The sequence below is a fragment of the Echeneis naucrates genome, chromosome 12 (assembly GCF_900963305.1).
Source record: "Echeneis naucrates chromosome 12, fEcheNa1.1, whole genome shotgun sequence".
Taxonomy (NCBI): Eukaryota; Metazoa; Chordata; class Actinopteri; order Carangiformes; family Echeneidae; genus Echeneis; species Echeneis naucrates.
Window position 1 is genome coordinate 6,362,660 of NC_042522.1, and position 15,606 is coordinate 6,378,265.

Below are 15,606 nucleotides of genomic sequence, written 5' to 3' on the forward strand. Positions count from 1 at the left end.
CAACTCAAACATTGTTCTGTTATTGTGTTTATTTGAAAGAAAAAATATAATCTTCTTTACACAAAGGCCTTCAGTACAAGTACCCTGTGACACAAACGATACACACAAAAACGATAGAAAAAAAGCTTACATGGGAAACACTTTATAAAACACACGAAACACAAACAATAAACATTGAAATGCAGCATTAATTTCATCACGCATAGGCAGATTTAAAAGGATCACATCACATACACACATCAGTTTGTGCCTTATTCAGACCCCATACATACATGAGCTGGTGTATTAACAAAATAGCTTACAAACACAGAGCCAGCCAACCAGCAACAAGCTCATTGAGAGACTTCAGAGAAAATACATGAAAGAAATATCACCTGATGGAAAATACAATTTAATACTGAACAAAAACACCTTAAAATAGGAGTCACCAAATCCTATAATACAACACACAGGACTCCACTGAAGTGCATTTGATTGAACTTATATGATTAGCACGATGGAGCACGCACAGCTCAGCATGACCAATACGGTGCCAAAGTGTTGAGAATCAAATAGCATGTGATGAATGAAGGGAGTGGCTGAAGTGTGTACTTGCATTATGTGGGTTAGGGGGTTTAGATCAGATGACATGCTTGAATCGATGTGAGAGAACCAGAAACCGATGCTGTGAGCAAAGCGGGAGTGAACAGACTACATGTGATGCAGACTCTGCTCAAGATGCTGGCATTAAATCACGAAGACAACAGACAGCAGCAACACTCCTAGAAGCAGCTGTTGGCTCATTATCTATATTACAGATTGATGCTCTAGAGTGGCCATCTCGGCCGTGCTAATGTTGCAAAGTAGCCAATGAGGTTGAGAGACCATTGTTTCCTGTTTCTTCAGTCTGAGGCTGTTGTTGCCATGATGGAGGCTCAATGACAACCTTGGCAGTGCTCTTATATCTGTATAAGTGCCTCTCACAGAGCTGATGATCAAGAAAAAGCACAGATGGTATTCCATATAAGTCATCTGAGCTCTTTTTGGGGAGTCAATAGTTTCAAAATTGATTTCAGGTCATGAAAACTCATAAGACAGAAGGTTGCATTGAAATCTCAACACCGGGGCCCTTTGGCAGCGTTCATGAAGGACTGGTAAAGTATTTGATCTATAAATCATTTATCCCTCTGATCTCAAAGCCCGGTTGTCTTTTTATCTGTCAGAATGTGGATCAACTGCATTTGGAGATCATTGTTTGCCCAAAGCATCAAATGACCTTTCGCCAAGGGAATGTAGTGATGTGGAATCTGTAGCGTTATAAAAATCCTTGTCTGTAGAGCAGCTAAAATCTTTCCCTTAGGAACGATTTTCTCGATGCAGAAGGGAAGATCTGGAAAACAGAAAATAAATAGAAAGTGTTAAGATAGCAATGAATTTATTTAGTCTTTTATGAATGATTAACGTGCTTTGTTTGGACCGCATGCACGTGTGTTAACACCCACCTCAGAGACCTGCGACTGTCTTTCTCCATGTTGTTCTCTGGTCCTTCACTCTCATATGAGGCCAGATGGAGCTCTGCAACAGTAAAACAAGACAAAGCGGCCTTAGTTTGATTTGCTTTCCAATTTCCCAAACTACCCCCTGGTAGTTGAGCGAATAACACATAGGGACAAACATCCGAAGGCTATATACTGACCATCTTCACTGAAGACTGGTGTGGTGACTAGGTACTGGAGGATCCGTCGGTCTCTGTCGAATGGACAAATCACCTGACGCCAAACCAGGAACTCACTCACTTGTTTTGCCAGCTCCCACAGTTTCTGTTGAGACACAATGATAACAGACATCAGTAATATAGATGCCAGTTTTATCTGGTTGGTGGTTTGTACAGATCCCAAATAAATGAATACATTAAAAACTTTGTAAAGAATGTATTAGCCCTTTAAATCCACAAGAGGGCAGATTACTACGCCTGTCTGTGAGAGACTCTTCTTTCGCCTCAACTATTATTACGAAGCCGACACATTTTTTAAATCTTTCTGTGTCTCACTGAGACATATAAAACTTTTACTTAAGCAAAAGATCTGTTAAAGCAGCCAACTTCACATTTGAACAAAATCAATCTTAAAGTATCAACTGACCTCAAAGTTGATGTGTCCATTGGTCAGCCTGCTGGCACAGCCTTCATTCAGGAAGTAGATGTCTTTAATGAGGAGACTAAAGAAAGGTATCACAATCTGGAGGGGAAAAAAAAACAACAGCTGTTTAGCATTCAAAGTTTAGATTATTGACAATAAAGATTTCATTTATTAAGTCGCCCACCTTCTCCTGGCTGCTGTGTGCTGTCTCAGACCGCTGGGTGGCGCCACGGAGCGCTGTGCGGTAGTTGCTGAAGTTACTGGAGGGGTCCATCTGATGCTGAAATGGATCACACAGTGACACTGAGCGCACACAGTTGGGCCAATATTTCCACATAAATTTACAGAAGGTTACAAACAAAAAAATCTTCAATCATCATTGGTTTGCAGGTTTTCTCACCTCTAGGATCTCGAATTTGTCAGTATTGACTTTACTCCAGGTTTTCCTCAGTCTGGAAACAGGACTCATGTTCATCCCAGCTGAAAGACAGAGCCCATATGAGTACACAAATTGTTCACTGAGTCAAACTATGGAACTGAGCAAGTCGGTCTGCTTCGTGCTGTCACCAACTGGCACAATATTTGATGATCTGATTATTCGATATACAATGAAGAAATTGAGGGAATTTATATTGAACTACGATCTAACTTTTACAATAAGCGAACAAGATAGTTTGAGAAATTAAAACAAAGCTAAGTGCAATCCATATGAGATAATGCAATATTTTAAATTTTTCTACTTTGTTTAATAGGTGCTGACAATAGTTTAAACACTGTGGTGACTCTGCGCTGCTTTTCCCACAAATCACTGGTCATTCAAACAGTGTGGAGGCGGAGAAGCCTGCTTTCAATCATCTATTTATTTCTGTTGAGAACTCACTGATTATGGCCATGAGGGAGTTGAAGTTGCCAATGTTGAAACACTCCTGAGCCACATCAATGAAGAACTCTATAATCCGTGCTCTGTGTTTCTTCTTCACTGGCTGCAAAAAGACAAAACAATAGGAAGAAAATTGAAGCAGTCAAATAACACACTGCACACACGTAGCTTCAGATTTAAATACAGGTCTTTGAGAGACACTTGAGATTTGAGAGATGTCTGAACTATTACACAACATACCATACAAATCTCAGTGGCCACCAGGTAACTCAATCTGTTGAACCAGCTGACATAGGCCTCCAAGTTGCTAGTTTTACGTTTTCGGAAGAAACCCTAAGAAACAAAGGAAGAAGACAACATGAGGATGTTAAAATCTAACGAGATAAAATCCCAATAGCTAAATGAATGTCTGCAATGAATAACATTTTAAATGACATATGTTGTAAAAAAACGTTGCTACTCTGTAATTTCCTTTGCAAATGGATCATGACAGCCCTCATACCCACACACTGGACCGTGTGACGAATCTGTTGTTATTTTCATCTCTGCTTTTGATTCTCTGGTTTTCTGTGAGATGCTCGGGGTGATGAACCTGTTTGCCAGAGGCGCTTTTATATAAATAAACATTCTAAAAGCTCTGTATAAATAAACTTGACTTGACCGTGATGATGTAATTCTGAAGATTCACAGCTCTATCAAACGCTTACACAACGCCAACAACCCACTCCACTCCAAACTTCCCCTCTACACTTTGGGACCCCTTATGCTGACTCGGCCTCTCTTTTATACAAAGTGGATCTTATATAACTGGCACAGCACTGGAAAGAGCTGAGATGCAACGCAGTCACAAACACCGGCTGAAAGCTTATTCTCAGCAGCACTGATTGAAAATGACCCTTCAGCTGACTCACTGGACCACTTACATAGGAAAGAGCCCCTTCAGATATACTTTAATGTGGTAGAACAGCCATTTTATACTATGTTTGATGCATTTAGAAAAGCTGTATTAAAAAAAAAAACAAAACAACACACTGCACAAATTCCCATTATCTGCCAGAAGGATCTTTCATGCGGTTTCCAAGGCAATTTGACTTAAAGGGAAGCAGACCACAAATTATTCTCAAAGCAGACCCGGAATGAACACACTTCATCGAAATGATCAAGAATGACCTAAAATGACTACAGTCAGTCTGAATATGCAGATTATGGAAATGGATCGTGTTGCTATATACTTTAGCTCTTCAGGTATAAAAACTACATACTGCCTGTTATGTGAGTGTGATTGTGATTGTTATCTGTCTGCTTATTTTGACTGGAATAAAATTATTTCATTTGGATGAATCAGCAAAGTAAAAACAAAGAGTCAAGTGGAAAAGTTGTGATAATGGTTTTCATGTGAAAACGCTATCATATTATAATTTCACATTATCGTGTGGAATAGTTTCACAGAGTGGGGAGTGGAGTTGTGCATAGTAGAAATACTGTGACCTACAATGTCTAGATCAGGCTGCACAAATTATTACATGGTATATTATGTCTCAGTTGTACCTTATGGTTCTCCAGTGGATCCTTCATGGCAAATGTCTGGATGAACTCCTCTGGGCCTATAAAACTGAGTCTGTCCTAAAAGCAGAGAACAGAAACAAACAATACTCAGCATATAATAATAGTAATATATAAGACAAACATGAGTGCAAAGGAGAAACAGAGACTAAAAGCAATTCATCCCTAATTATGTATAAAATCATATCAATACACTTGATATATGAACAGCTGCTACAAGCAGACACAAAATGATTTATGGAGAAAACAATAACAAAAAAATTATTATCAGAAAACACAACTTTAATGTCAATGCCAGCAATAAAAAGAAATTTGCAGTTGTAACATTAATCTTTTTATAAATGTGTTCCCTAGCCTTGTCTGAACACTACAAAAAAAGAAAAAAAGAAAAAAGAAAGTTACTACATTTTGGTGCCTGATCTACTGCAGGTTTGCTCGTATAAAAACTAAAAACTTGGCCTTAATGAACATGGAATTTGGGGCGCTTCTGTCCAGGTGAACAAATTACTGGATTTTTCAATTACTGAAAGTAATTGTGGTGATTATGATTGTGTCTAAATATAATATGTTTTTAAGGGCAGGTGCAAATCATCCGCACGATGGCTGCTCTCTGAAATTATTCAGACATATCACTGAGCTTGTGTACAGGGATCGCACACACAGCCACTCATTAAACGTGCACATGACTCCAGAAGAGTCAAAACTAATGTTGTGGCAAAATATGTTGGGTGAGTAGTTTCTATATACTCTACACTATAGAAACACGTTCTCTCATTGAACAAAATTTAACCATGTATTTTCATGTTTCCAAGGTGACAGTGCATATCCCCTCCATCCCTTCCTCCTGACTCCGATTCTCAACCCTACCACTCCGGGAGAGAATCAGTGTGGCCTATATACGCACATGGAACATAGTGGAGCACATGTTTGCGGTGCTGAAAAGCCAGTTCAGGTATTTATTTGCATCCTCTACAAGCACTTCCAATTCAACTGAATCAAATTTCATTTAGCACTTTCGCTCTTCCTCCACACTCTCCATAATGGAAAGGGTGGCTGCGCACAACCTCTTCATTTAAATACTGCTGTTTGCACCTGTAGTCACTTTGGCAATTTCTCTTAGTAGATCACCCGCAAAATGCACGGAAACCAAACGCACAAAATCTTACCACGAGCCTGCAATTTAGCGCCCCTTATCTGGGATCTTAGTAGATCAGGCCCTTAGTTTCTAAACATAAACAAACAAATAAAAAAAAAAAAGCCCTTATTTTTAATCACGTACACAGCAATAGCTCGTCCTGTGATTCACGTATATGTGAAATTTTGCTCCAATAAATGCCGGGTTCTCACCAGTTCAATGTGCGTTAGCTGCTGAGCGAGTACAAAGGGGTCGTCGCACACACTCAGAACGTCACTTCTCTGACCTGAAGCCTGTTTGCTTTTCAGGGAAGCTGGACGCTCAGCCGCCACAGCGTTGAGCGCAGCGACAGCCTCCTCGTACTGTCCGAGTGCCGACAGGCGTTTGATCAGCCGCTGGGTCATCTGCTGCATGGCTCGCCAAGAGTACTGGTGGCACAACCCAAACATATGAGAAGAAAAAAACTATGCTACCATGCCACACATTCACAAAAGCAATTTTGACATTCTTGTGTTAAACAGGTATCATGTTTACCATGTGAGTTATCTATGCTAGTATGCTATTATTTGCTAAGCAGTATTGAATACAAGGAAGGCTGATGGCCATGTATTGTAAACTTTTTCATAAAACGTGTGACATTGCCTAATTAGAATTGGATGCTGCTAGATAAAAAGGCAAACTCAGTGTGGGCAACTTTACACCATCCAGAGCTCCGAATGCATGACTAAATATGGAAAAATAAGCTTGTTTGTTACAGTTTCCCTCAACATCTAGTCTCTAACTGTAACTATTTATAGCTCAACCACTTCTGATATTTCATGGATAGAGGATATTTCAGAACATGGTGTGTCAGTTTGGGCTAAAAATCCCCTATGCTTTGTTTGGTCAAGTGTCATCAACTGTAATCATTGCAAGGGTACAAAAGAAGTTTAAACTGCTTACTGTGCATCAGCCTCTCTATTTGTTTATTTGAATTGCTGTAAAATGTAACAACAGTAGCAAATGCAAACCACTAACCTCGTCTCCACGAGCCACATGATGTGTCATGTCTTTGAGGCATCGCATCATCCTCTCGTCCCTGAAGTCGTATGGAAATGTCTCCGTCCATTCGGTCAGCAGCTGCACCAGTTTGGGCGCCACCTCACGGAAACGGATCTAAAAAAACGCCACGGGGTATATTAATTGGCACTGAAGTCCATTTATGAGTGTAATCTTTCACAGGTCAAATTCTCAACACTGCTGTCTGTCTTTCTGTGACAAAATGCAGCTGTTATGTGTTCATTTGTTGACTTTTATTGTTCCCATTAAATTTGTTTCCCTCACTTTTATTTCCCCTGTGTCAGTTTGAATCCCCTCCATCGGTCTGGAATTTCTTTGCTTATGAAACAGTCATAAATATTTCTTCCCAAAAAAGAATAACAGTGGTTTGCGTGTATGTGTTTCTGTGGTTGAAAGACTGTGACAGAGTTACAGTGGGTGTGAGTTTGTATGGGAGATGGAGAGAAGGCTCTAACTCAGTGTGTGTGTGTGTGTGTGTGTGTAGACCTCCCACCTTATCCAGCAGGGCGTCTCCTGACCGCTGCTGCTCCACACAGAGGTGACAAACCCTCGTCATGAGCTCATATGGGTGTAGAAAGAGGCGTGAACTCAGCAGGAAAGTGAACACATATGACCTCTGATGATGAGGAGACAAAACAGCTTTCAGAAAAACAAAACAAAACAAAAAAAAACCTACAAAGCTAAAAGACTGAATTAGGTTACTTGGAAGGAGTCACGAAGGGAGAGGACATTTTAATGGTTCTAGTGCTTACATCAGGGTAGTAGTCCACTGTTGGAACCAGGTGCTGGATCAGAGCCTCAAGAGATGCTGAAACCAAACTGTTGTCATGGTAACACATCTCGCCATAGCTAGCAGTAATGCCATGTCCGTACAGCCGAGCTTTGGCTGCAGCAGTGTTGTTGCGACAAGACTGCTCACTGCCACTGCCACTGCTGGTGGTGGTGGCGGTGGGGGTGGTGTGGCGGTACGCACGGCCTGGACAGGAAGTGCTGTGCTGTCTGGGGCTGCAAGGCTGCGGCGATGAGTACGGATTCTCCGAAACCCCACTGCTGTAATGGTGCTCCTTCGCCGTTACAGAGGAGACCGAGGAGCTGCGGTAGGAACTGTGAGGTTGTGGTATGTCATAAGGGTTTTCTGCAACAGAGTAGGCACCATTATAGATGTTTTCCTTTGCAGGTTTTGGAGCGGTGCTACAGCGGTATGGGCTGTGAGGCTGAGCGTGGTTGTTGTTGTTGATGTATGACGTGCAAGAGCTGAACTTTCCGGCATATGGAGTGGTGGGAGGCATGATGACCTTCAGGGGATACACAAGAAGGTAAAGGTTAGGAGTGGGTAATGTGGTTAAAATCACAAAAGTGCAGTATTACAGTATACATGTCAATCAACTGTGAAAATGTAAATGGCTACAACAGCAAACAAGAATATCTGTTTGCGGCTAATTAAGCAAATTAAATACCTGACAATGCAAGAGTGAAATAAAAACAAAAAAGCATTGTGCAGCAGTTTTAATGAATGATTTTTGGCCTTGCCACTAATTACTTAATTAAGTCATATCCAACTTTTTAGATTTGTGCCATGCCGATTTGAATCATTTTTGGAATCATTATTCCTTGCGAAAAATGTGGGAAAAGTCAGAAAAACAAACCTAATTTAGCTGTTTTTGGTTCTTGTTTTGCTGCTATCCCATTATCTCATTAACCTCCCCCAGTTAAGGTTGTAACTTCTCCAGGAGGGATCTTTAGCCACACAAATACTGACCTAAAAGCTCTGAGAGGAGATGGAGAAGAAGTAGACATAACTACTTCTTTCGGTAGATCACTTTATTGTATATTTGCCATTAATTAATTACTTCTTTGTTAAAATTTAGAAACTAATTTAAAAAAAAATGCCTTCCACAAAATTTCAATAAGTTTCTGTCTATACTTGGGAGATCGGTTACAGTAAACATTAGAAGCCCCCCCACCATCTCTCAAAGCAGAGGCTTATACCTGTCTGTGAAAGTAATTACACTTAATCACATAATTTCAGCCCTACTCTGTTTACTGTTTTGACTTTGAACTGCTGAAAGATACAGCTCATAAAATTCACTCTCTTAAAATGTACGTGTTGGTCACAGTTTTTACAAGTAAGCTTTTTTATCATGTCTCCTACTTTATTGCATCTTTTGTGGCATTCATGAATCCAGCTTGTTAGAGACAGTCCTGAATAAAGGGGGAAAAAAACAGGCTGACAGATGGATGAGCTAAAGACTGCAATGACTTTTTTGTCTTAATGGTTCAGATAATTGGATTTGGGGTTGGTAAGATGATCCCAGATCACCACCAAGGTGTGCTTTAACTCTGGAGCCATCTTTATCCTGCTACTGTTGTCTGTCTAGAACCACATGCCAGCCACATACTCACACAGACACACACGGACACATAAGCGCACACATACCCCACACAGCGACGTATACATATGCGCACACACTGTGCCAAAAAATAAGAAGCCTGCAGGAATCCTGCAGACTTTTGTTTGTCCATCATATCGCCGACAGAGGAGTGTCTGCCTGAGCCAACATCTTACATACACACAAACCCACACAGTCTTGTCCACCATGGCGCCTAGTCCCATGCCGGTGTAATCCAAACACACACACATGTCACACGTAAACAAATGGTGGTTTAGCCAACACACACATAGACTCTTGCATACCACAGAGTCTGGCTTCATGCCTGTGTAAGCCAGTCCAGTGCCAGCCCGTCTTCTGAACTCTGTGATCTCAGCCTGCTGTTCCTCTAACTTGGTTAAAAGATTACAGTGGCTTTACCTTCCTCGAGTTACGATATTCAATCTGAAAAAAAAAAGAAAGACAGAAAGAAAAAAAAAAGAAGAAGAAGCTGGTTTTCAAGTTTTGATAATGATTTACTGAGAAATATTTGCCCCAGTTTGGATGTCTTTTTTCTTTATCCAAGCTTCTGTTTGCATTGAAAGGTGACCTTGCACAAGAGGAAAACATGTCTGGAAGTCAAAAACCAAACTTGGTTTTTCCAGACTGACTTCCTGAAAAGTTGACCCTTTGGATAGTTGTGGCTTCAGAGCCACAGCACTGAAATCTTACTCTTTCTAAATCATAGGTTGGACACTCTGCGGGCGATTTAATAACTACACCAGGGGTATAATTTCATACTGAAAGCATTGTTTACATTCTCTTGTTTGTAAACTTCGACTACAGCTTCATGAGGAGATTTGATCTGGCGATTAAAAAAATACAGGAAAATACGGAGATGTATAGTTCAGTTCTAACTCCAACAAAAAGAGGAAAATGTTTCCTTTCTGTACATTTGAAATATTTTCATTATTATAGTGCATTTTATCTTTAAGTATCATTGTGTATTGAATGTGACAGAAAACAATAATCTTCTCTGTTTTGTGTATGTGTGTGTGTGTGTGTGGGGGGGGGGGGGGGGTTGGGTATGGGTGCATCCACGTATGTTTAAAATGCCATATCCTGATTCATCAAAAGGTTAGAACTAATTGACCTTTGGTAGCCAAATAATGTAGGTTGTCATGCTCTCTATGAATGCTACCTTTGTGTGACTTTTTTTTCTATCTTCAACGAAAATTTGAATGCTTCTTGTAAAGTTTTTTTTTTTTTTTTTTTTCTGTGACAGGAATAAATGAATAGGGGCACAGTGGTTATGTTCATCCATTTGTTTCATAGATATTCGTGGTTCCCCGTCGGATCCATGTACGTTTGCAGACATCAATGGCAAGACTAACTTTATTACAGTTGGATCCAGAGCTGCAAACAACCTAAATCTTTTCAACCTTAGACATTTTTTTCCTAAATCACATAATGTGGTTTTCAAAGGTATACCAAGCACTTCTGATGCCAGTTATAACAGGAGGGGTAGAACAGGGGGGAGGTCTTTAACAATAGAGATATTATCTATCCTGTCATGGCATTAACAACCGCACAAAGACCCCCAGGAAGAGATCAGAGCAGATCACAGGAGATCAGACGCACACAGCAGCTTTCACACACTCTGTTCTCCGACGGCAGGCCGTATGACGCCCTGCCTCTGCATGAACCATGGCTGAGATCATTTTCACAACAATCAAACCAGTAAAGCATGCTCTCTCTTTCCTATAAGGTGTGAGCCTCTTATTATACTTTGACAGACATGGTGTACTATGAGATCATGCATCACAAATCTGCCCTTTTATTTAGAAGTGCAATACAAACAAAGCAATCGGTCTATGATATAAAGGAGCATATCGAAACCCACATATTGACATAAGCAGATTTTGCTCCACATGGCCCAAGGACAGCAGCAGCTCAAAAGTAAAGAACATAGACCTATTTTGTGTTACTATACTATAAAGTCACAGTGGTGTCCACTTTGCAACTAACGTTCATTCATTCTAACCTCTCCATAAATTGCTCTCATTTAAAGCCAACTGACCCCAGAAAGAACAAACACACTCACAGAACTGTTAGTACTGAATGCAAACACCCTGGTGGTTAACTACACCAGGAACTGAAAGCAACAAGAGATAGTTTGTTTGCCAAGACCCCTGTTTTTTGTGAAATCTAATCAAATTTGAGGACGTTTTAGACTTGGACAGCAGCTAGGGCATATTTCTATGTTATTGCTCTGTAAATGTAAGTGGTTTTAAGTGGCTGTGAAGCATAATGAAATTGTTCGTCCATTTTCTCACAATCAGGATACTCTGTCCGTGACTACTTTATTTCATCACAGCTGGCAATTCAACCTTTTCCAATGAGTGTCATAATATGTCCTAATACGTGTCATAATCTGCGTTTACAATAAGGATGGCATGCACCTTGAAACGTACAACCTTGTGCAAAGTTCAGCACATAGGTTAACACAATGTGGACACATGGCGTGGAAGAAAATCAGAAACTATGCCTGCACCTGATAACAAGCTCTGTAAAACAATTTCAGAGTAGTAAAAAGCCAATGGAAAGCGATGCTCTACCTCATGCTCTTTGACACTATGAAGTAATGGCAGTGTGGGGAAACCCTTCACAGTCAGCCCTATTACTGACAATATATGAGGTTAAAGTCCAGACTGTGCATATCACTTACTCGTGGTTTTGACAAAGATGCAAACTAAACAGTTTTACATGTACAGAGGTTAACCCTTGAAGCAGCATTGCTACACAGCATTCTTTTTTTTTTTTTTTTTACTATCCTGGCTCGTCTGTGGTGAAAATGGACATTTGTGTGTCCCAGGGAGGGCTTGCTCTCTGCTGTTTAGAACCAATTCACTCTTAAATGTTGATTTGTGAATTCCTGTGGGAGGAAAAATAACTATACTTGACTACAGAAGACCAGTTTCAGAGTAAGATGAATATCAGTTAAAAGCGTTAGAACAGTCTGCTCTGTAATTTGTGATGAAATACTTCAAAAATGGCAAGCTGAAGCTTTTAGTCAATATAATATAATATAACATATTGATGGTAAACAAAATGGTAAAAAAGCAACCCCTTTTGAAAAGACTGTAAACTGTTATTACAGACATCAAATGGCTACATTGAATTTTGCAATGCCAAAATACACAAAGAAAATCATTTTGAGTTCTATATACAAAAAAATCTCACAAGGGAGCATTTAAATAAAAACAAAAATAAAAAGGACCCCATCCTGCCCTTCTGAAAATACATCACACCACTCAAGTTTTCGTGATCCCTCCCCTGCCCTAATAACTTTTGTATACTTCCTAAATTCAAGTGGTTTAAGGGCGAGCTGTGTTTCTATTTTCAAATCTTTTCCTTTGGTCATTTTGACTTCATTCTGCTTACAAATGTATGGATAAAGTGAATGAGCAGCACTCCAGAGCTTAATTTGCTCTACTTGATTGTCCAAACATGCAAATCAGTTTCCATTTTTACTATACCCATAATCCATGATGTTTTGAGGTTTAAGTTTTTTTTTTTCCTATACTTCATCCTGGTCTTCATCCTCTCTGCATCATGGCCACCAAACCAAAGTAAAACATCACAGAGCTTAAAGAAAAATCTGCTCCACTCACACTCAGGGAAGCATAGGGGTCGGATTGGGCCTGCAGCTACTGTCAAAACGCCAGACACTGTGACCCCCTGACCAGTGCAAAAACCTGCACCCGCACCTCAATCTGATAAACAGGCAAACAGAGCCGGATATAGGCAGACACCACACTCAGGCTGACAGGAAAGATTATGTGGAGCACAATTCACCCACTGCTGGACCTGTTTTCTTCACACACGTACTCCATTCAGGCGTGCATTTCCTTGTCTGAAAGCTCTAGACAAACAGGGTTGTGAGTACATGGAGGTTCACAAGCACACACATACACACACCTGTCCCCTGTATGATCTGGCAGGCTAGTACAGTATTAACCTAGTATCAGAAAGGATAAAGACACATTATCTCCCGTTCTGCTATAAACCTAAGCTTATCTAAAGGGTTTCATCTCTTTCTCATACACATTTTTTTGTCTGTAAACCTACAGATCACACAAACCTCTGCCTAAAAGCACATGGAGCATTTTCATATAAAGATTAGAGGTGTAATAAGTAGCTTTAGGCATTAAAATTGAATTTGGTGAGATTTGATTTTTTTTTTTTTTTTTTTTTGGACCAGTCAATATCCTCAAATGTTGCAAATGTGCATCCAAGACTGTATTTGTGTTGATTATAACCATTTCATTTGAACCTAATTTCAACAGCCTGTCCTGTGGAGGCACTCATTTCAGCAGTTTAAGGGGCTGTTGGTTTATTCTAAAAGGTGTTTGAACAGACAAAGAGATGATTCAAGCTTTTTAAAGTCTGCTTGGGCAGAAGCACAGACACTTTCTCTCATGCTTTTTTCCCTTTCCAGTAGAGACTCACACACAATCTGTTATTCTCTCTCTCTCTCTCACACACACACACACACACACGCACACACACGCACACCATGCTTCATCGACATTTTGGGCTTCTAACTGAGTCATAACACTGTAAAAGTAAAAACTGACTGTAAAAAAGCCATGCTGTGCAACCACATTCCCATCACAGGTGCTGGTGAGTAATTTTTTGAGTTTGTCTGACAGCCAAACTAATTATAACTCACGAGGTCGGTAAACAATAACAACAACAAATGCTGCTCTATCAGGAAGACTTAAAGGGAAAATCCTTTTTGTTAGTTTGTTTGTTTGCTTGTTTGTTTGCTTGCATTGGTTTGTTAGAAATTTGAAGAAGACTTCAAAATATAAATACTATGAGCCAATAAAACATCTACATGAGTTACATAACAGATCTCAATCCAGTTTAAAAATAAAGAGGTAGAAGAAGAAGAAGAAGAAGAAGAAGAAAAACAAGTATTTTCTGACCATGAAGTACAAAACCTAAACTTCTTTCCTTCACATTACAACAACTTTATCCACAACTTACCTCGTATTGTGATGCAGCTCAGTGTCTCCGGCTGGAATTTTTCTGACAGAAAAAAAAGAAAGAGAAGGGGGGGGGGCACAATCCAAACTGTTTGTAGTTTCCTCTGCTTGAATGTGTCCAAACACCGAGGTAAGGACACACGGGGCGTGTGAGTGTCTCAGCAGTGTGTCCGTGTCGCGCTCGGCTCCATTGTGAGTCGCTTTCTCTGATATGGGGGTGAATTTGAAGCGGCAGCAGCAGCAATGAGTCCCGGAGCGAGTCGTATTCAAATGACTTCCAGAGAGCCGGGAAAGTCCGCCAATCGCTGCACGGAGGCGGGTCCCTCGGGGAGGGGGGCGGATCCGGCCAATCGCAGGCGAGGAGACGCAAAATCGAATTCGGCCGCGGTTCTGATTGGTTGGCTCGCCGTCCGTCCAGTTCTTTCTTTTCCTTTTTTCCCGACCGCAGCCACAAAGCAGTGAATGTTTTTGTTGGAGGACTGAGATGAGGAAGGTGTAAGGTTTCCTCCCGGAATGCGATTGTGTGTGTGTTAGTGATTCCCAGTCACTCAAGATGAAGAGTTTTTAAAAAAATAAATGTATAAATAAAAATAAAAACACGCTCCTGTGCTTCTAGTCACGAATGCTCTAAATGACACTAACAGACAAATGAACTTCCTATCTGGGAAGAAAATATTTTTTTCTATAGCTAAAAGCTTTCTAAAGTCACACTGGTTGCAGCTTTTGGTTCTGTTACTTACTGTTTTTGAGTTTTCTCCTGCCTGCCATTCATTATATGGAAAGCAGAATGAATGGCATTGTGGCATTTGTTGCAGGTCAAGTAATGCTTAAACATTTGTAGGATTAAAGCTGCAGAGTTGAGAAGTACAAACTTTAAACACACTTGAGATATTTATACCACCAAAAACCAAGTGTCACTGTGTCGAGGAGACACAGAGCCAGATTTCTATTCATTTTCACGTTGCTCGTAAGATATATTTTTTCTTCTTCTACACTTTTCTTCCACAACTTCACAACTTTCTTGATGTCAGCTAGAGTTTTGAAAGGCTATTTTTAAATAAACAGCTATTCAACATAAAATACAAAGATATAATTAAATTGGAGTGAAAACATGAAAGTTATCTAAATAAGGTTGTTATGTGTCAATAAGAGAGTGCATGTTATCCCCCTGCAGCTGGACTGTTGGTCTTTTTGAGGCATTAACAGGGCAAAAGAAACCCACTCAAATCAAAATTATCTTTTTTTTTTTTTTTTTACCTTGTCAAAGTATAAAAACACACATTCTCCCTTCTAAATAGCCTTCTCCAAATGTTTGGATTATACTCTAAATATATATACTATGCTCCTTCCAACAGTCTAATTTTCCCTGAAATATGGTAATTAAAGCAAGGTGGGTGCACACCATCCCTAACCCTTCAACTACCACTGC

At 40.1% G+C, this 15,606-nt stretch overlaps 1 protein-coding gene across 2 annotated transcripts; it reads right to left on the reverse strand.

Moving 5' to 3' along the window:
• Nucleotides 1-9: 9 nt before the first annotated feature.
• LOC115051981 (ras-GEF domain-containing family member 1B-B-like) lies at nucleotides 10-14,414 on the reverse strand. Of its 2 annotated transcripts, XM_029515813.1 has the most exons (15): nucleotides 14,179-14,414; nucleotides 9,450-9,588; nucleotides 7,507-8,049; nucleotides 7,248-7,370; nucleotides 6,713-6,850; nucleotides 5,908-6,123; nucleotides 4,546-4,620; nucleotides 3,238-3,330; nucleotides 2,998-3,100; nucleotides 2,518-2,597; nucleotides 2,302-2,397; nucleotides 2,121-2,216; nucleotides 1,676-1,799; nucleotides 1,482-1,554; nucleotides 10-1,369 (listed from the first exon to the last, which is right to left on the reverse strand). In XM_029515813.1, exons 2-15 carry the CDS (start codon nucleotides 9,465-9,467, stop codon nucleotides 1,336-1,338), a joined length of 1,812 nt encoding a protein of 603 aa, XP_029371673.1. In that variant the 5' UTR covers nucleotides 9,468-9,588; nucleotides 14,179-14,414; the 3' UTR covers nucleotides 10-1,335. The 2 variants fall into 2 exon arrangements, with proteins under 2 accessions (XP_029371673.1, XP_029371674.1); XM_029515814.1 differs by lacking the exon at nucleotides 9,450-9,588.
• Nucleotides 14,415-15,606: the final 1,192 nt, after the last annotated feature.

What these genes read in the sequence shown, in the direction of transcription:
- LOC115051981 (XM_029515813.1), bottom strand. An exon ending in CACACAGCAGCCAGGAGAAG is followed by an intron (nt 2,217 to 2,301) that starts GTGGGCGACTTA and finishes TTTCCCCTCCAG; the next exon opens with ATTGTGATACCTTTCTTTAG. An exon ending in GACAGTCGCAGGTCTCTGAG is followed by an intron (nt 1,370 to 1,481) that starts GTGGGTGTTAAC and finishes TCTGTTTTCCAG; the next exon opens with ATCTTCCCTTCTGCATCGAG.